Source organism: Tiliqua scincoides, chromosome 3, assembly GCF_035046505.1.
Source record: "Tiliqua scincoides isolate rTilSci1 chromosome 3, rTilSci1.hap2, whole genome shotgun sequence".
NCBI lineage: Eukaryota > Metazoa > Chordata > Lepidosauria > Squamata > Scincidae > Tiliqua > Tiliqua scincoides.
In genome coordinates, this window is record NC_089823.1 from 23,945,942 (window position 1) to 23,966,701 (window position 20,760).

The window sequence follows — 20,760 nt, forward strand, 5'->3', positions numbered from 1 at the left end:
ATCATTCATTATTTTATTTTATTTATTTTTCTTACATTTTTATACCACCATACCTCCAAGGAACTCAGGGTGGAGTACACAGTTCCTCTTTTGGCCCTCACAACCACCCTGTGAGGTAGGCAAAGCGGAGAGACAGTGACTGGCCAAAGGTCACCCAGGAAGTTTCATGGCTGAATGGGGACTAAGAACCCGTTAGGCTTTTCCAGGCCTAAATCAAACTCCCAAACCACTACACCATTCTGGCTCTTTTATGAGGCAGAGCTAGGAAAATAATTGTGCACCAAAAATAGCGATGGAAATAGCAAGTTTGTAGACAAAAGTACTGCCAACTTATAAATGTATAAATTAGATGCCTGTGTGTCACCGGGCTGGGCACCACACAGAGGACATGAAACTCAGGGACTCCTCCGGGACACAGCCATGGGACTGGGAACGGCACTCGTGGCTCTGAGGGGGCACCGCAGCAGGGGTGCGCCTGGTGGCTGGTGGACCCAAGCCCTGGACGCTTCCCCATGAAGGGAGATGCCACCTCCCAGGGCCCCCAGTGGTAGGGAGGCATTGCTGCCTGGCGTGCCCAACAGCTGGGTGTCCTTGCTGGAAGCCTTGCGAGGCTTTGGGTGAAGCGCATCCGTGCGGCTCCGTTGCAAGCAGTGCCTGGAAGTAGCCACAAAATGTGCGACCCAGCTGGTCAGGGGGCTGGCCCCGAGACCAGAAGCGATGGGGCCAATTGGCCCTGCTACTGGGCTCATAAGGGGCCAGGCAGCTGCAGGGAGAGGTTGTTCCTCTCCTTGCAGCTGCAGTGCAGATGGGGGGACAGCCAGAGGTGAACACAGCCCATCCTTCCTCTGCCCGTCCCTGGCCTGAAAGGGGTTCAAGAGGCTCCGGCCTTGGGAACTGGAGCTGGGAGCACCCAGGGCCAGAATCCTCCAGGGTTTCAGGCTGGTCCAGGCTGGCCCTTGGGGGACAGGTAGTCCAGCCAATCCTGCTCAAGCACCCCTAAAACACCACAGACTGGGACCTGGGTGGCCGTAGCTCCACAGGGGGCACCCCAGGCTCATGCACTGGCCCCTGCCTTTGGACTGAGGTGCCTGGCCCAACAACCAACTCCAGTTCACCTAGAACTGCCTGGCACGGCAAGGGTCACAACGAGGGGGACTTTTGGGGAGTGGGTGCAATTGTGACAAGGAACAGGAGGCACTCTTGCTAGGGGTACCCTCTGAAGTAACAGGGGCCCCATGAATGCAAAGGCACAAATGAAAATAAATAGTCTCTGCAAAGCTGTTTGTCTGTTGACTCTTCTATCTGTCCGTAACAAAACCGTCAGATGCTAGGGTAAGCGCTCCCTCAACCCCGCCCTCAGGGGGGCAGAGCCCCCTGCCGGAATGGACATCACACTGTGACTTTTAAAATCTGATTTCTGCTTTTTCAAGCAAGCATAAACTAATTCAATGTAACGTTTAACATACTCAAGGGCACTTACATTTTCTATCTTAAATTTCAGTTACTACTTATCCTTCTTTCTCTCAAACTAGTGTTCAACTCATTCAAGTTATAAGAAAAAAATAAATGCAGATTACTTACTGATTTGATAGGATTTAATTTCATTTTCATGCCTTCCATCATTTCGAAATCATTTTGAGTTCTACAAAATAATTTCACCATTAAGTTTTGTTAAAGGGCTTTTTGAGAAATATGCTGTGTAATGACTATAAATTACTTGTCCATTATATAAATATAAATATCACTCAAACAAAAATAAATGAGCTCCTTTTTTTTGTTCTTTTCAATCTTTCCTATTTAGGGATAATACTTCTCTTTATAATCACTGGGAAATAATTAAGACAACTGTACAATTCGGATATCTTAAGCAAAGGCTGATTACACGTAACACTTTTAATCAAGTACTCCAGGAAAAGTAAAATTCATTAAAGGAACCTAGTTAAATTTTCACATCCTGCTGCCTTAAGCCTGGAAGCAAGGCAAATTTGTTATCCAATTTAATAATAAGATTATTTAATACTCTTAATAAGATTAAATTGAAACTCACCGCTTGAATAGCTTGTCTGAAAGTTTTACAAGAAACTGCATTACATTCTCTAAAAAAAGGAGGAAAAAACAAAGGTTCAGGAGGAAAGGCAAAAGAAACACAAGACCAACACATTATCAGTTTCAGATTTTATCTAAAATAAGCTAATATAGTACTAATAAGTAATGTAGAAGTAAATTAAACAGTAATGGAAAAGGCTATCCTTAGTGATAATCTGTTTTCAGTTATGAAAGCCATGAACAAAATTAAACCTGAAAACCTGATGTATATTTGCAGATGTTGATGATAGGGTCATTTTGAGTCTCACATGAACAATAGCTACTTGCAAAACTAAATCTAAAAAGCTGACTACTATGAGAAATTGCAGAAGTCCACATGTTAACTTAGTTCATGGAGACATTTGAACAATGGGAATAAATGTTAAAATTATTAAATATTATTCTTCTACTTTATTATTGTCATAACTAATATAAAAGTTATAAGGCTCATTCAAGCTCCAATTACTTCAATATGATTGTTTCACTGAGACTTCTGACTATGAGACTTCTGCATAACATGATTAGTATTAGGACGTAATTTACTTAATTTTTTTAATATGACAGTCATAAGCACAAGACAAAGAGAGGCCACTGTAGCAAAAACATCACAATCCTACGCATGACTATTCAGAAGTAAGTTCCATTATTCAATGGGGCTTACCCCTTGGAAGGTGTGCATAGGATTACAGCCCTAATCATGGTATAGCTAGCATTTATCCTCAGCCTTTGCATCATCCTCTTCTCCCTAAGTGCTCATCAGTATTACCTGGTGTTTGGGCCATTGTTCCCTGAAGAGCTCGATGACCAAAGGTGTCATATCCAACTAACTGGGCCAGCAAGTTTCTGCTGGTAAGCAATTCCTCTAAACAGTGAAGCTGCTGAGTATTTGGGTATTGAAAAACCTTGTAGGCAACTTCACGGACCTAATGTTAAATAAAATGAAAAGCAATGAATGGACAGCAACAGAGCATAACTAATAAACAATGTTTATGTTAGAGGACTAATTCAGATGCCTCCCACTATCTAAAAATACATGTATAATCTTAAAAATGTATAAGAAAAATAAACAATTCTCACTTCATCGCTAATTATTCCATTGACTTCTAAACCATTTCCTCTCTTTAGCTATACGAACTAGTGTAGCGGTTCTTAGTGGGTCAAGGACCCACCAGAGCAGTGTTTCTCAAGCTGTGGGTTGGGTCCCACTAGGTGGGTCGTGAACCAATTTCAGGTGGGTCCCTGTTCATTTCAATATTCTATTTTTTATATATTGATGCCACCACGGTATGTGACTGCATTTGGGGAAATGTTATAGATCTGTACTTTATATATGCTTTTAACAATGAGAATCCATGGGACTTACTCCCGGGTAAGTGTGGGCAGGGTTGCAGCCTGTTTTCCTGCTTGATGATGTCACTTCTTTTCATGACATCACTTCTGGTGGGTCCCATCAGATTCTCATTCTAAAAAGTGGGTCCCGTGCAAAAGTTTTGAGAACCACTGCACCAGAGGTCATGACCCAATTTTTGGTGGTTCACAAATCTGACAGGGTAGTTTAGGCTATGTGCATCAAGGGTTAATCAAGCTGAAGCATGGCTGCTTCACCACTATAGCCACACCCCTGAATCTGTCAGGACTCACCAAAAGTGAAATCATCAAGCAGGAAGAGTTTTAACAATCCTAGGCTGCAATCCTACCCACACTTACCCAGGAATAAGTCCCATCTATCATTATTAAAAGCATATACAGAGTAGCCTGTTAAAAGTACAAACCTGTAACATTTCCCCAATGCAGTCATATGCCATGGTAGCATCCAATTTAATATATTAAAAATAAATTATTGAAACGAATGGGGACCCACCTGAAATTGGCTTGCGACCCACCTAGTGGGTCCTGACCCATAGTCTGAGAAACACTGCTACTCAGAATGAACTCCCGCTCCAACAGGACTAAGTCTCAAGTATGCGTGTAAAGCACCGCAGTCTAAGATTCTGAAGCTCAAACTACATGTGACTATGACAGACTTGTTTCTTTAAACCTAAGTTTACCTAAGGGCGCAATCCTAACCCCTTAAGTCAGTGCTGGAAAGCTGGTATAGCAGTGCCAATGGGATGAGTGCTGTATCCTGCAGGTGGGTAGCACTCATGGAGGCCTCCTCAAAGTAAGGGAATGTTTGTTCCCTTACCTCAGAGCTTAACTGCCCTTATGTCAGTGCTGGAAAGCACTGACATAAGGGGTTAGGATTGTGCTCTAAGTCACATATGGGGTGAGGGGGCTGAGTAAATGTAAATAAAATTTAAAGTATACATACCAGATCATCTGGATTATCTGCACTGAGACCACTGATTAGGGCATAATTGCCTTCAACTGCAAAATTATGGCGAATGTGTTCTGGTAAAATGTGCTTGTCAACCTTGTTTGGAAGATGAGATCCCATAAGAAATTCATTACACAAATCCAATATTTTGACATTGAGATCTACTGCCCTCCTACGCTGCAAGTGGGAAACACACAAAAAAATTTTGTTTAGTATAGCTGCAACAACATTTAAAAAATTTCTGCATTTTCTCAAATATTTTGGAGCACCAAAAAAAAAAAAAAAAGCTACGGGTGATAATTAGGAATATTCTCAAAAGTAAAGTTCCTCGTGAGATTACCCTGGCAAGACAGGAAAAAAATCATAGAAAAAATCTATAAGCAACAATCTAACAACAGGGAGGGGCACTTGTCGTGAAAACACTGATTTGTCACAACCCATGTCAATTCCAAGTCATAGATGTCACCGACGTGGACCTGATTTGCAGCTTGGGACTAGTGACTTGGAAATGAGTCATGACTTGAACTGACTTGAGTGATGACTTGTTTTTTTGTGTGTGCTTGTGACTGCTTTTGTGTGTATGCATGCTTCCTTTTTTTGTCACATTTGGGTCATGCTAAAGACCTTGTGGCCAATCCAGAAGCTGGCATTCAGACTGACGGTAGCAGCAGACATGGTAGGAGGAGAGTAGGTTGGTTCCAGGAGGTGGGGGCTGGGTAGAGGACAGGACAAAGGCCTAAGGTGTAGGGGGTGTGTGTGTGTGTGTACATTTTTTTTTTACGCTGCATGAGGCTGGGGGAGGACCAAAAGAAGGCAAAGGCAGACTTGGGAAGACCGCAATGGGACTTCCGCAATGGGTCACAAGCCTCCCGGCTGCTGTGAGCAACCCTCCTGTCGCTTCTGTCCCCTCATGCTGCCCATCCCCTCCTGCCTTGCTGAGCTCGGATACCTCCCTGTAGGTCTATGGTGTGCTGCTCAGTGTGCCTGGTGCTCCTTCTGAAGACAGAATCAGGAGTCGTGATGTGAATGGGGGATTTGTTGCTGGGGTTCGTTTGTTTTTCTGTACTACTACACTCACTCAAATAACAGCACAGCTTTTGTTTACATAAATAAAATTAAAATAGTGGTTGAAGTGAAGGACTTCAACACACTGCTAACTGCAAATGGGATGTGAACATCAGCGGAGTGTTAAATGAGAACTTACACACACATACGCAAAGAGACACCACCACCACCACCACCACCACCAGTTTTTTCTGTGGAGTCGCACCTGACTTGTACCTTGACTTGGTTCTCGAAATGATAAATGACTTGAGTCAAAATGACTCTACAAGTGACTCAGGTTGAGTTGCAACAGCTACCTGTTATGACTTGCAAGTTGGGTCAAGTTAGTTGGCCGGCAACTTGCAACTTGTGTGCAGTGAATCCAACACGTCCCTGCCTAATACCAAAAAGACACAGATCTTAAGCAAGCTCTGAGTTTTACCGAACTTGTTAACAGACTGACTGTTAAGCACAGTAAAAAAGGGGGGAGAGGGAAATGGCTGGGCATTATGTAATAGCTCTCAAAGCCTGCAGTTTTTAACAGTCTTTAAATGAAGTACAGGAGGGATTAAGCAGATTCACGTTAATTAGTCTCACTAAGTGCAAGACAGGATCTCACTTGGCACCTGGGGCTTCCAGCATGAGGAAGGAACAGTAATGGTTGTTGCCTCATTGTTATAAATATAAAATCCGGCAGTTATTATACTCATCCCCCATTGCTAATTAAAGTATGCAATCTCCTTTTTAACGCAGAGAACGGAAGCAGAGGAGAAACTGTGGAAGTCTTCATATCAATATATCAATATCAATATCAATATCATGATAGTGGTTGAAGTGGAAGTGGTGTGAAGTGGTGAAGTGGGAAGTGGTGAAGTGAAGTGGAAGTGATGAAACTGTGGAAGTCTTCATATAAATATATCATATCAATATCATGATATTTACAGCCCAATCTTATGGGCTGAAGCTGCCAGCAGAACAAGTATTCTGCTGGTGGCAGTTGCTGAAAAACAGCCTTAAAGCACATTCTGGCAACATGCTGAGCAGTGTACTGCCAGCGTGATGGTAGGAATGCTGGAGCCTTTCACACACATCACTGGAGTGCCAGCCACTGACCAAAGAAGGTAAGATGGCAGAGGAGAAGGGAGGAGTTTGTGGAAGGTGGGAACGGGGTGGAGAGGCTGTGACAGGGAATGGATCGGGTGGTGATGATGTGATCAACATCCAGTTCTCTCCGGTAGTAGCCTCCCTTCCTCTTTTACCTCCTCTGACTTGTTCTAGCAATTTCGCTAGCGCAGGTCCAAGGAGACCCATTACAAGGAGAGAGGTTTATGCAGAGGTAAAAGACTTAAATTCCCTTTTCCCAATCTGACAATCTGCCACCTCCCCCCCCCCCCCCGCTAGTTACTGCGTGCCCATTTTTGGCACAGCTGCACCAGTGGGAGGAGAGAACAATGACTCTAGGCTGTTAGAACATCTTACATTTAATGAAATGAGAGCTTAACGCTACACTATTAAGATCAAGGTTATCAGAAGATCCTACTTAAGATAAGGGTTAAATGAAATTAGTTGCTAGAGGCCTCAGCCAATAAGCTATCTCTTATAATTAAAATAATTACCTTTGCTTCATCCAGGTGAATGCCACTTATCTCAAAATCAAACATGAAAAGTTCTGCCACTCTCCTAAAAGAATAAAATTCCATTAAGACAAAACTATTTTAGGACTAATACTCTTAGAGTTCGATCCTGTTTAAAGTCATAGTTTATATTTTGCAAATTACAGGTCATGCCTCGTTACCAATGATTTGGCATCTACTGATTTGACTCACCACTGATACCGGGGTCCACCTTTAAATGCCTTGTAACAAGGGAAAAAGGCATCAAAATCCAATTTCCTACCTTTGCACTGTTAAACTGCGCCAGTTGGAAGCTGTTTGGGGTTAAAGATACCTTGAAAGACCCACTTACAGGTTTCTTGCTCCTCCATTGCCGCCCCAGAACGCATGAGACGCTGTAACACATTCAGCCATAATTTCATTCCATTCCATTCGATCCCATTATTCACCCCATCTAGTGGCTGAATGCAGTATGGCATCTATATCAATGCATTCTGGGGCAACAGGGGAGCAAGAAACCCAGAAGTGGGTTTTTAAAGCAATTTTTCCACTGATTTTTCTTTAATCTCCTGAGGGTTTTGGAACACAACCCCAGTGCATAACGAGGCACAACCTGTATTATGATACGGTTATACACAGTATACTTGGTTTACTAATCTGCATAATGCTAACCAGCAATTTCAAATTTTGCTATAGAAAACATATGTCCAATTACAGTTTATTAGGCAGAAGGTTCATTTAATTTTGTAGCACATAGAGCACAACCCACATGTTTACTTGGAAATAGGTCACACTAAATCCCACTGCCGCAACTTACCCCGGTTCCCAAACTCCCAAGGAGTTTAGGAACTGCTACCCTAATTCAAAGCCCACTTTAAGCCACAGACTCCCAGATATGACACACATATTTTAAACTATTTGAACTGCTGTAACATACACTGATCATAGCAGACATTTTTGAGGACTAACTCTATCATGAGGATTAACAAAATTACTGTAACAAAATTAACAAGGTGTACCTGGTTTCAGGATCAAGGGAAGCCATTACATCTTTATCAGTCAACAATCTTCTCAGGCTCTGACACAAATCGACATCTGTATTTAATCTAGAAATATAAAAGTTAAAGGATCCAATAATTACCAATATAATACTTGGGTTTACTAGTTTAGTAGCAGAGAATGTTTCTGATATGCCTTATAAAACTACATTTTCAAATCACTGTAATTTCAGACACTATGCAGTATTTCTTATTACCTAATAATAACAACAACAACAACGTATTTATATACCGCCTTTCTTGGTTGTCAGATTTCTCCTCAGACTTTAATTCAATCGCAATTTTGTCAGATTCCTTAATTTAGAAAAATAGTGCAGCCTTGTTTCCACAGACATCTCAGAATACATGGGGGGAATAAGATTAGCTTCCTCTCTACCAAAACTAAAATTTTCATTGAACAGATAGAGCTAGCACTGAGGTGATATAGTGATCTTACTTTTCAACCATAGTACCGATGTTTCTGCAGGCTTCTTCTGCAGCTTCTCTGAAAGCAAGATCAGGATGGGCAATTTTCACAAAGTCAGCCTGATGCAGAAGAAAAGAAAGTAAAATGATGATAGGAAAAAACTGTTTTGGTATTTACAAAAAGGGTAGATACTCAAGCTAGCTTTACACATATTTAAACTGACATGCAAGTCATTCTGCAAAAAAGCCTCTGGCATTTTAAGACAATCACAGGACTGCTTAATACAGGCACACAATCAACATCATATGTGATATATTCCATACAAAATTGTACATGAAAGCAGGAAACAGTTTGCTTACTATCATATGCGAAAATCATCTTATGCATCAGTTTTACTGCATGTACGTGCACTAGCAAGAATTATTTCCAAAATGTGTACATATATGAAGCAAAACAAATTACACAATCTTCAGATCTGATAGTATATATAGTTTGTTTTCCATTCACATAAACCCAAGTAGAGAAAACAACATGTGTAAAGTGGCCCTATGCTGACAATTAGTACTTGCAACAGTCTGTTTGAACATAGCACTATCTGTTCCCAATTACTTCCAATTAACAAGGTCTAAGATATTTTCTTAAAAAGAATTAACGACTGCTTCATAAAAAAAAGAATTTAAGAAAAACGTCAGCATCATGTATGAAGCTTCCACATTCACACTTTATGCTCACAACAGGAGAGGAAACTGAGCGCTTTCCACATGCGCTGCCTCCGACGCATCCTCGGCATCACCTGGCAGGACAAAGTTCCAAACAACACAGTCCTGGAACGTGCTGGAATCCCTAGCATGTATTCACTGCTGAAACAGAGACGCCTGCGTTGGCTTGGTCATGTCGTGAGAATGGATGATGGTCGGATCCCAAAGGATCTCCTCTATGGAGAACTCGTGCAAGGAAAGCGCCCTACAGGTAGACCACAGCTGCGATACAAGGACATCTGCAAGAGGGATCTGAAGGCCTTAGGGATGGACCTCAACAAGTGGGAAACCCTGGCCTCTGAGCGGCCCGCTTGGAGGCAGGCTGTGCAGCATGGCCTTTCCCAGTTTGAAGAGACACTTTGCCAACAGTCTGAGGCTAAGAGGCAAAGAAGGAGGGCCCATAGCCAGGGAGACAGACCAGGGACAGACTGCACTTGCTCCCGGTGTGGAAGGGATTGTCACTCCCGGATTGGCCTTTTCAGCCACACTAGACGCTGTGCCAGAACCACCTTTCAGAGCGCGATACCATAGTCTTTCGAGACTGAAGGTTGCCAATACCTATACTGCTGTTGGCATCCTTCAGTCTCAGAAGATTATGGTATCGCACTCTGAATGGTGGTTCTGGAACAGAGTGTCCTCTCCAGTGCGCGAAGCCTGGGTAAAGTAGTTATGGAGGATAGACTGTTACCCATGCAGCAAATCCCCCCTCTCCATGTCGCTGAAATGCTCCAATGGAAAGGCAGAAGCCAATACGGTTGGTTTCAGCAGCATCGCAGGAGTTGCCAGAACGTGACTGTGTTCAGCCATGAACTGCCTCAGGGACTCCGGCTCTGGATTTCGCCTCGAGGTTGACTCCTGAAGCATTTTCCATAACTGGATGTAGCCACAAGGCAGTGGAGGTTTGGGAGCAGAGTTTTCCTTCTCTCAGATGAGCTGCCTTCCCAGGCTGACGAGTCCCATCTATCCCGTGGCTGTTTAGTTGCCTCTTACGACAAGTACAGCCAAACTGAGGGCCTATTCTTATCCCCAGCCCCCAGGAGTTACTTTACTATACATACATTTGGGAAACCAGGACACTTCTCTTTTAAATAAATGCTAATAATTATGTCATTATATAAACTCAGAAGAACTCATTTAGTCAAAATAATTAAAGCCACAGAAACATACAAACATAAAACAGATACTAGCAACAGTGACAACATTAAGACCACAGAACTCTTTGCCAATTTTCCTCTGAAACACCAAAACTGGAATTCTAATCCCGAATATAAGAATGTCCCACTGATTTCAGTGGAATTTCCAGCTAATCAAATCCCAGCCTAAAAGTGACACATTTACAAGCCCAGTATTCATTCTCTGGCACTATGATTAATTTCTAATGCTACTTAGTAATCAGCAAGAGTAAGATTGATCTGTTTCAAACTAAAGTCATATTTAGTTTCTCATTCCAATATACCATATTGTCAGAATCAGTTCAGTCATTAGATACGCTGCCTCAGCTGGCAGGCAGGTGGGCAAGAGGTACCCTGCATCCATCTAGCCACCTCCGCAGCTGCCTCACTTAGACCCTATTTTCCTCCATGCTGTGCTGCTATATGTTTTGAAATAAGAGTGGCAGAGAATGGTTGAACAAGGTAGCCTGGAGAAGCACTGCCCCACTTCTGCTTCTTTCAGTTTCTCTGTTCCATTCTCACTTTACCACTCTATTTCAAAACATAGGAAAAAGGAAACAAGAAAGCAGGTAGGAGGGTTAACAGAGGGGTCCCAAGCCCCACTGCCTGATCATAAAGAGGGTTGCTACTGTTGTTGCCTCCCTTACAGTGGCAGGTGGGCATCAAAGGCCCACCTCTTCATCTTCTAAATTGAAGGGGGGATGGCAGTGGGAGGCAAAGAGGTCCACCACTACTTCTGAACTAGGCAGAGGAGGAGAGGGGCAACAGAAGTAATTAGGGGTGGCAGAATTCCTGGGATACTTCAGGCACCATTTCCCTTGAGGCCGGGCCTGGACACAGTAACTTGCAACGCTGGTGTATTTTCTGTCACATTTCAAGAAATTACAAGACTACAATTAATTGGCATTTACTGTACTATAATTATTGTCAGTTAACAAAAGGTAATTTCAAAGTTAAAGGTGTCTTACTAGATCTGCTACTCTACACAAGGCATCTGAAAGTTGATCAAAGATCATGACTATTTCCTTCCCAGGAGGTGTAACATATGCTTTCTGTACAAGCTGTTCCGTTTCTCGCAATGACTTTTCTTGAGCTTTTTGAAATCCTTCTGGACAATGCAACTCTGGTACATCAAAGAGTCCCTAAAACACACAGAACAATATAAGTAAATTTTATATTTTCTTTGATCTCCTGTTTCACAGTAACTCTACAGTTTGCAAAACCTAATTTCCACATTTCAGCTTTCTTATATGTGTAAACAATTATACAAATAACCTTTTTTCCAAATCATATTTGTGACTCAATGCAATGATGCCAAGCAAAACTACAGTTACATTATTAAGGCAGCAATTCTATACATAATTAAGGACCAATCCTATCCAACTTTCCAGTGCTGATGCAGTTGTGCCAATGGGGTGTGCGCTGCATCTTTTGGGGGGAACCTCCAAGTTCCTCAAAGTAAGGGAACGTTCCCTTGCCTAAGGGCTGCATCAGTGCTAGAATGCTGGATTGGAATTGAGCCCTTAAACTTGGGAGCAAGACCCACCAAATTCGTAGGATTTATCTTGGTAAGCACACATAGGATTGCCCTGTTAACTATGAAACGGTTTCAGAACTTCACTGCAGATTTGAGGACCATTTCATTGAAGTGGCAATACATTTTTTTTTGTATTTAAATACATTAGTCCTAAATTACTGTACTATTCCAGCATCTATTCTAGACCAAAACTTGCATTCACAGCTTAATAATGGCTGTTGACACTGAGAAATTACACTTGGAAAACTCTGATTTGATGTAAATGAGTGAGTCCTGAACCCAACTGCCATAAATTGCCAGTACATGCACCTGTGCTTACATCAGACACAGTACATTCAAAACATTTTTGCAAAGGAACAACACTTAATGAGTCCTGCAGTTTACCAAGTGAGTAGCTTTTGCTCCTGGACCATTAACAGCTATACAACAGGCAGAAAAATCCATGTGAGAAGTTCTCCCCAGGCTGACAGTTCAGGCCCCAGGGCAAAAAGCTTCTCTTGCTGTATATTAATTACATTAGGGAGTTCAGTGGGGGGAAAAAGCCACAACCCTTCCAAATTAGGATGATTCTGCCACAGGAGCCATCACTCCAGCCCAGAGTTTCTCAACATTTGTCTTCTGCTGTACTACTTCATATGTTCCCCCTATTCGAAGCACCACTGGAAGTAACTGGTGATGACATCATTGCCAAAGTACCACTGGTTGAGAAACACTGCTGTAACCCTAGATGGCGGTTTATGTGTGAGGAGGAAAAGGCACTGAGAACCTGATGCATCCCTTTGATCTTAGGTCAGTGTTTCTCAAGGTTTGTCCTCCACTGTACCCCTTCACGTGGTTCACCTGTTCGAAGTGCCACCGGAGGTAACCTCATCACCAGTAACTTCTGAGTTGAGAGGCTAGAAGCGACGCAACAAACACCAGTAAGAGGCTCGGAGTGGACCGAAAGGCTTTTTGAGCATGGAAAAGCATGCTTTGGAGCTCTGCCCACCAAGTCTCCTACCCCTGTCTGTTGCGCCACATTTCTGGTCTCACTGTCGGGCGATAGGCGTTTAGGGTTCCTGTGAGTACCACCAGGCAAGTACCACATTGGTGGTACTTGTACCACTGGTTGAGAAACATGCCTTAGGCCAGTCAATGTCTCTTTCAGCTTGACCTTCCATGCAGGGCTATGGTGAGGACATAGGCAGGTGGAGAGAGAAAAATCATGACCATCTAGTGCACAGGTTCCCAACCTGTGGTCCATGGAACCACAGTTTTCTCGTGAAACTGAGAAGTGGTCAGCAAGGTCTCAGAAAAAAAAATCACCTTTGAGCACTTCCAGTGTCTTACTGAGCAAGCCATCTTCCACCGACCACCAATGGAGCAGGGAACAGACTGCTCACAGCCACCGCAACTGAAGTGTCAGCTGTGGCTGGTCCATTCTTTGTCCTCTCTGATAGTCTGTGGGGGAGTGCTTGGAGAAGACAGCACTCAGAGATGGTGGAGACTGGACCCCCCCCCCCCAACAGCCATATGTGGTCCACAACTATTTTTGCCCCAGTGGTCTGCAGGTTCCTAAAAGTTGGGAACCACTGATCTGGAGAGACTGATGTAACAGATTGAAACGTTGTACGTGCTCAGGGACACTCTTATCTCAGTCTCACTGCATCCTCTGCTCCAGGTTGGGAACCACTGATAGAAAGACTGAGGTGTGTAACCAATCAGAATTCTATACATGCTCAGGGACGCTGTCACCACATCCTATGCTCCGGTTTGGGAACCACTTATCTAGCGAGTCTGAGGCGTGTAACAGATCAAAACTTTGCACATGCTCAAGGACACTCTTGTCTCTCACTGCATCCTCCGCTCTGGGTTGGGAACCACTGATCTAGAGAGACTGAGGTGTGTAACAGATCAGAACTCTGCACGTGCTCAGGGACACTCTTGTCTCAGTCTCCCCGCGTCCTCCGCTCCGGGACTTGGCCCTGGAGCGGGAGGCGCTGAGGCCGGGGGGAGGCTCCGCAGGGAGGCTCACCGTTTTCCTGCCCGCCTCCCGCCGGTGCTGCTGCTGCTGCCGGGCGTTGAAGGCGGCGCCCACCGGCGACCAGCTGGTGCTGACCCATCTCCCGGCGCCGGGGCCGCCCAGCCGACGCAGGACGCGCCAGCCGGCCCGCTCCACCCGCCTCCAGCCGGCCAGCATCGCGGCTCGCTTCGCCCGGCGCCGCCCCCGCCGCGGCGTTCCGGGTTCCGGCGGCAGGCGCTGACGCGGCGGGGCCACGAGGAGGAGCCTTCGCGCGCGCCCCCGCCCGGCTCTGCGGGCTCCTCCGCCGGCCGCCTCGCGGAGGGTCGCCTGAGCGCGGGACGGGGGCTGTGCCGCTCGGAGGGGGCTGCTGGACGCTCCCTCCCGGGAAGGCTCCGCTCCCGTCCTCACTTACACAGGAGTAAGCCCAGTGACTCTGAGGCGACTTCCTTCTGAGTAGGCATGCACAGGCTTGAGCTCCGGGGCTACGAGTCTAGCCACGCTTACTTTCCTCGGAGTAAGCCCATGGACTGTAATGGGGCTTACTTCTGTGTAGACAGGCACAGGATTGGGCTCTGAGGCTGCCATCCTATCCACACTTTCCTGGGAGTGAGGCCATTGACTGTAATGGGACTTACTTCTGAGTAGAGAGGCATAGGATTGGGCTCAAACAGCACAGAGGGAGGGTCTGGGCTAGACCAGTGTTTCTCAACCAGTGGTATGATGGGTACCACCAGTGGTACTTGAGGTGGTGTCTGGTGGGAGCCCTGCTGCTTGGCAGCAAGACCAGGAACATGAGGCAACAAACAGGTTCAGCGGACAGAGCACCAAAGCATGCTTTTCTGCACTCAAAAAAGCCTTCCAGTCCACCCTGAGACTGTCTTCATAAAGGTGACTGGAACCTGGGGGCTGTCATGCACCCCCCTTCGGAGTAGCAGCCAGGGCAAGTGCCCCTTAGGCTCTGCCCAAGATACACCTCTGCTGAGTAGCCCCTTAGTGGTGGCTGGAACTTTACGTGGGAAAATATATTCCCTTACCCCAAGGGGACCTCCAATCGCCTCCTCAGCTGCACTGGATAAAGTGCAGGCCACGTGACCTGACTGCACCAGCATAGCTTAGGATCCAGGCTGTAACAGCCCAATGCTAGGTGTGTCTACTCAGAAGTAAGTCCCACTGAATTCAGTGGGGCTGACTCCCAGGAAAGTAAGTGTAGGATTGCAGCCTCAGTGTCATCAGAGAAAGCGTCCTTGAGCAGGCTTTCAGGTTGTGCAGATCCATTCACCACAGGGCTAAAGGCATAATGAATTCTGTGTAGCCCAAAAGCTTATAGAAGTACTTGTAGCATCTTAAGTGGGTGCAGTAAAACCTTTCATTTTACTTGAAATATTTCTTGTAAAGCTGTGAGGTGCTTGTTTTGATGCCTTTCTTCGTGAAGATTAGAGTTACTTTTTCCATTTGAAAACTTTAAATCAGGGGTGTTTAAATCAGGGAGGCTGGGGGGTGCTGGATGCAGCCCGTGGAAGCTTTTTATGCACCCCTCAAGCTTTCAGCTGCTGAGTAGTGATGAGGTGTTACTGCTGAAAGGGCAGCCCACATGAAAATTGGGCTCTCCCATATCTTGAAATATGGTCAAGATTCTGTCATTTGCAGCTAATGAGTTCCTAAGTGAGAAAAAAGTGCTTATTTTTGGTTATGACCTGTTTAATGACATCACTTCTTGCCTAATGACATCACTTCCAGCCCTTAGCAGGCATCATGAATGCTACGTGGCCCTCTGTATGAAATGAGTTTGACGCCCCTGCTTTAAATGTACCACTTGACAAAGTAAAAAAGACATCGGTAAAACACAGAAAACAATCTTTAATACAGGTAATTAGACCTGAGCTGCTTTTATATCACAGTAGCTAAGCACAATTAAATTGTCTTGCCCAGCTTCATCAAAATAGCATTTCTTTCCTTTTTCATCACAGCAGACTGTCACAGGCTGTGTTCAGACAAGAGGCTAAGGTCACAAGCAATTCTGCTAAATAACACACAACGTAATCCTGTAGCTGTTTACTCAGAAGTGAATCCTGAGTTGAATGAGATGCACTCTTAAGTAAATGTGCACAGAACTACTGCCTCAGGGCCCAATCCTATCCAATTTTCCAGTGCTGGTGCAGCTGTGCCAATGGGGCATGCGCTGCATCCTGTGGTGGAGAGGCAACCACAGAGGCCTCCTCAAGGTATGGGAACATTTGTTCCCTTATTCTGGGGCACCATTATGACTGCACCAGTGCTGGAAAGTTGGATAGGATTGGGCCCTCAGTCTAGTGTTGCCTTTAGTCTCTCATTCTGGCACCTTCCATATATGTGTTGGCATTAAGACAACATACTCCTCAATTCTAATACATGACCTTTGCAGCACTTGTAACTGACTTGGATCAGGGTGGCCTTTATTACATCTAACTACAAATGCAAATATGTCACAATGTGTGATGCTTACTCAAGTCCTTTATTCAGTAGCACCTGAGTGCTGTTTCTTGTTTGCAGTGGCTTAGCAAGAGGGGGTGCAAAGCACTAAGTTTTGCAGGGAGCCTCCCTATGGCATGCAAGTGGCCCTTCCCCTTTGGTGCCAGGCATTCACCTCCATTTTGCTCCCCTGCTTGGAATGGCTGTGAAGGGGAGGGGCTGCTTGCATGCCACAGGGAGGCTCCCTGCAGAACTTAGTGCTTTGACCCGCTCTAGCTACGCCACTGCTTGTTTTGTCAACCAGAAAACAATTAGCACAGTGGTTTTCAAACTGTCTTGGAGAGTTTGAGCCGCTCTAAGTTCTTGTGGGGGTGGGAGGAGGCAGCGGCACGATCCTGGGGAACTCAGCCCTTCAGGGGGCTTGGGTGCATGTACCTGAGCCTCATGCAGCCAACCAGGGGCACAGGGAGCCCTGCACAACCTTCTGCAGGGCTCCCCGCAGCTTCAGAAGTGAAAGTGGAGCAATCGCACTCCACTTCCGCTTTAGTGGAAGCAGGGCGCAATTACTCCATTTTCGCTTTCAAAGCGGCAGGGAGCCCTGCAGAAGGTCATGCAGGGCTCCCCGCACCCCCAGGAGGCTCAGGAATGTGCATGCCAAGCTCCTGCAGCCTCCTGAGCGGCATGATCCTGGCGCGATCCTCCTCCCTGCCGCCAGGCAGCCCCCGCCCCTTAAGGTGAAGGTGGCCAGGGCCCACAGGCTGGGGTGTCGTGATGCCCCAGTCTGAAAAGCCCTGAGTTGGCAGAATGATTTTTGCAAGATCCCTTTTTATCTTCTCAGGAGAAGTCTCTCAACATTAACAGTAGTAAAAAAATGAATCATTAACAATACAAAGAAGAGATTTGGCCTTCTGGTGATGCTGTATTTCCATTGGAGATAATATTTCATTCCAATTGAAGGATTTGCTTTGCACTCGTTAATTCCGAAATACTGTGCAATTAATCCACACTTGTTTCTTCACCTGTTGCTTAACATGTACCAGTGTGAGTGAAACCACATGGCCTTGACTTTTAAATCTTTCTTATTATATGTTCCATGTCAGAGTCATAAAGTGTGGAAGATGATTTTATCTCAGCTTTTGAAAGGGGCAACAAAAAAAAAAATCACTGTTAATATAACAGGAAGCATACTCATATGGGTCCCAATCCTACAAATCCTTACTTGCTTTATTTCTTTAAACCTACAGATATGGAAATTGGTACCTAAATATGCAAGTGTACTAGTTTCTGATGGGGCTACTTTGCCTTTAAAAGCAGTTCAGAAGGCAATGTCCTACACCAGGGGTCTCCAAACTTTTTGGCCAGAGGGCCGCATCAAATATCTGGCGTGGTGTGGAGGGCCGTAAAAAAAAATTTTAATATAAAATTTAAGTAAATAAATTAGAGATAGAACTTAGATGAGTGAATAAATGAATGGGCTCATTCATTCAACCTCTCTGGCCCTCAGAACACCCTCCAAACACAATCAGAGCACAGTTCTGGTCATGTTCAGTTGAGTGGGCCAGAGGCTTTCAGGGGACAAGAGATTAACTGCGGGCTGGAAAGAGGCTTGCTGCAGGCCCCATCTGGCCCCTGGGCCGGGGTTTGGAGACCCCTATCCTACACGGTATCATTTCTGCTGTCAGTAACAGGCATTGATGGTAAAATTATCAGCTTCTCTGGCAACTCTTAAAGAAACAGGAACACCTTTGAGTCTGGACATGATAACCCTAATTGTGATCTGGCATTCTGTGTCTATTGCCTCTAACCTTATTAACCTGTCCAATTTATTTTCTCAGTTGCTAGCCCGGTGTTCTCCTTCCTGTTCAACATAATAAAAAATAATTTCTCATATTTCCATAGAGAGCTTCATTTTCTACATTCAGGATATGGTATAGGCAAGAGTTACCAGATTGCAACCTGTGGAATTCTTTTGTCTTCTCATCTGGCCCACCTGTTGATGAAGCAGGACAAAGCAGCCGCCTCAGGTGGTGGGCTGGTGGGGCCAGCTGAATGGCAGCTGTTGCCTGGCATGCATCCCACAATTTCCCAACTGACCACTCTGCCTGGCCACTCACATCTTCTCTCAGCTGGCTGAGGAAGAGAGTGGCTGGTATGCCTTCTGGGTCAGGAGCTCACCCTCTCCCTTAGCCAGTCCCAGCCAAGAGAGAGTGAGCACAAAGAGGCACAAGAGCAACTGCTGCTGGCTGGACACAGACCCTTTGGTCAGCAGGCCTGGCCTAGTCCAGAGGGAGGGAGGTGAGTGGCCTGATGGCAGCAGCCACTGACTCCTCAGGCTGGACACTTGCCTTGCCCTCTTTCTTGGCTGGGCCTGAACCTGCCAAGAGAGCAGGTGGCCTCTTGACAATGGTGCCAGGCTACTGTTGCTGGGCTGCTTTTTCTTTTTTCTGGCCAGCCCAGCTGAGAGAGGGGGCAAGCAAACAGCTTGACCATGATTACACTGGGTTACCACCTTTGCTATCTTCTATATACAAGGGGAAAGGAAGAATGGGGAGGGCAGTGGCGTACATGGAAACAACAAATAGGTCAGCAAAGGGGACACACTGCTTTAGGTGCATGGGAGGCTTGAGATGACGCATTATCTGGTTTTTAGTAGCTACGGCTGTCACCCCTATTCCTAACCTCTAAAACAAGTGCAACTTCCTCCTTGTCTGACACCAGGCAAGGTAGGGAGCAAAGGAACTGCGTGGGGGGAGGGGGGAGAGCAATGCCTACATATCTACTGCTGCAGAGAAGTAAAAAGAATTATCCAGGCTGCAAAGAACCTGGCAACTCTTGCCTCCAGCTTCTCCTGGGTGTAGAAAACAGACTATACGGCAATTCAACTTTGAAGGAGTTAATTACAAATTACCTTGACGATTGGTGTCAACCTTAAAATTCTTACTAGGAAGTAACAGAGGAACTCTTCTGTTGTAAGAGTCTTGTCTTATGTTCCATCATGAACAATCAGTTCATTAAGTGATCTCGAGTATTGCCAGATGCTACTGTCAAGATTAATTTCCTCTTGCTAAGTGATGGAGGGGAACCTCTAACTCCTTAGGTCATTTCTGACTGCAGGCTCTGCATAGCTGGCCATTGTTAATTTGACCCATGCAGACTTATCTTCCATTTTTCCAGCTTCTTGAATAGGTCATGCTGGAATACAAGTTGAGCCTCATTATTAACGTGGGTTCCGTTCCAAGCACTCATGTGGATGGCAAAAAACCATAGGATGGTACTATAAAAAACTGTAGGATGGCACTATAGCAAATCAATTTTAAAAACAAAGTTTCTTTGCTCAGGTGATTTAAAAACAGCCTTGCTGACCTTTGTGATGTAAGATGAGAGTAATTAAGAAGACAAACCATCAATCAGTCCTCCTCCAAGCTCTAGGAAAGGCATTTCACTGAGCCCCTCCCTTCACCAATGCAAAGTGATCACCTTTCTTTCACCTGCTGGGGAAGGGAGGGGTCTGCTGGAGAGAGAAGGATTGATGGATTGTCAGCCAGCTGCCTTCTCTCCCTCATTAAGGAGGCTATTGTTAAAGGACTGTTCAGTTTTTTAAACTGAATTTAAAGGGATGCATTTTTCCCCTTTTCCAGGGATCAGCACATTCCTTCTCATTTGCAGTGACCATTCCTGTTGAGTCAAATTTGGGTATAAAAAATCTGTGTATAACAAGGCTGGACCTGTAATATCAGCAACTTGTGGGGAAAATATAAACCACTCTGGTTGCATTAAGACTCTGACCTGCCATCCCATGTGGGTGGATTGCAGCAGCATTGAATGAAAGGCCATATTATGTGTTACTGTCTTCATTGTAGCATGCAAGTTGCACCAAAATAATGGCAATCCTGGAGGTGATGGTTAAACAATATTCAACCAAGATCCTTCTCTCCCTTTAGCTTATTGTTTTGGCAGCGTTCAGGGAATCTGACAGTTGCCCTCTCCTTTTCCTACTTTCCGGTCTTTTCAGCATTCAAGAATCCCTGTCTCATAAGGAAAGACATCAAGAGTTCAAATTGCTATATAGACTGATCAGAGCAAGGAATTGAACCAGTGTGACTTTTCTCTGCAAAGTGAAAAGCCTAAAGTCATAGGTCTTCCAAGCCAAATGGAAACCTATATGGATACTCTTGCCAGGGTTATTAAATCCAAGTCTGATCGTTAAATGCTTTCAGATCCAAGCAAACAAACAAACTCACATTTGGAATATCATAAACAAGACAACATGCAAATGTCGTTTAGCACAAACATGCAGGTTGGCAGGGAGTTGTGGCTTTG

The 20,760-nt window shown here is 45.0% G+C and overlaps 1 protein-coding gene across 1 annotated transcript in view; it reads right to left on the minus strand.

Annotated features, from left to right (window-relative positions):
• The window catches only part of MIPEP (mitochondrial intermediate peptidase), a 66,204-nt gene extending 52,012 nt beyond the window's left edge, over nucleotides 1–14,192 (minus strand). Inside the window, exons 1-9 of the mRNA XM_066620669.1 lie at nucleotides 14,005–14,192; nucleotides 11,422–11,595; nucleotides 8,554–8,642; nucleotides 8,079–8,165; nucleotides 7,063–7,126; nucleotides 4,397–4,579; nucleotides 2,852–3,008; nucleotides 2,048–2,096; nucleotides 1,582–1,642 (exon numbers count right to left, since the gene is read on the minus strand). Coding sequence (XP_066476766.1) covers nucleotides 1,582–1,642; nucleotides 2,048–2,096; nucleotides 2,852–3,008; nucleotides 4,397–4,579; nucleotides 7,063–7,126; nucleotides 8,079–8,165; nucleotides 8,554–8,642; nucleotides 11,422–11,595; nucleotides 14,005–14,169 — 1,029 coding nt within the window. The 5' untranslated portion in view covers nucleotides 14,170–14,192. The remainder of the gene's footprint in view (nucleotides 1–1,581; nucleotides 1,643–2,047; nucleotides 2,097–2,851; nucleotides 3,009–4,396; nucleotides 4,580–7,062; nucleotides 7,127–8,078; nucleotides 8,166–8,553; nucleotides 8,643–11,421; nucleotides 11,596–14,004) is intronic.
• Nucleotides 14,193–20,760: the final 6,568 nt, after the last annotated feature.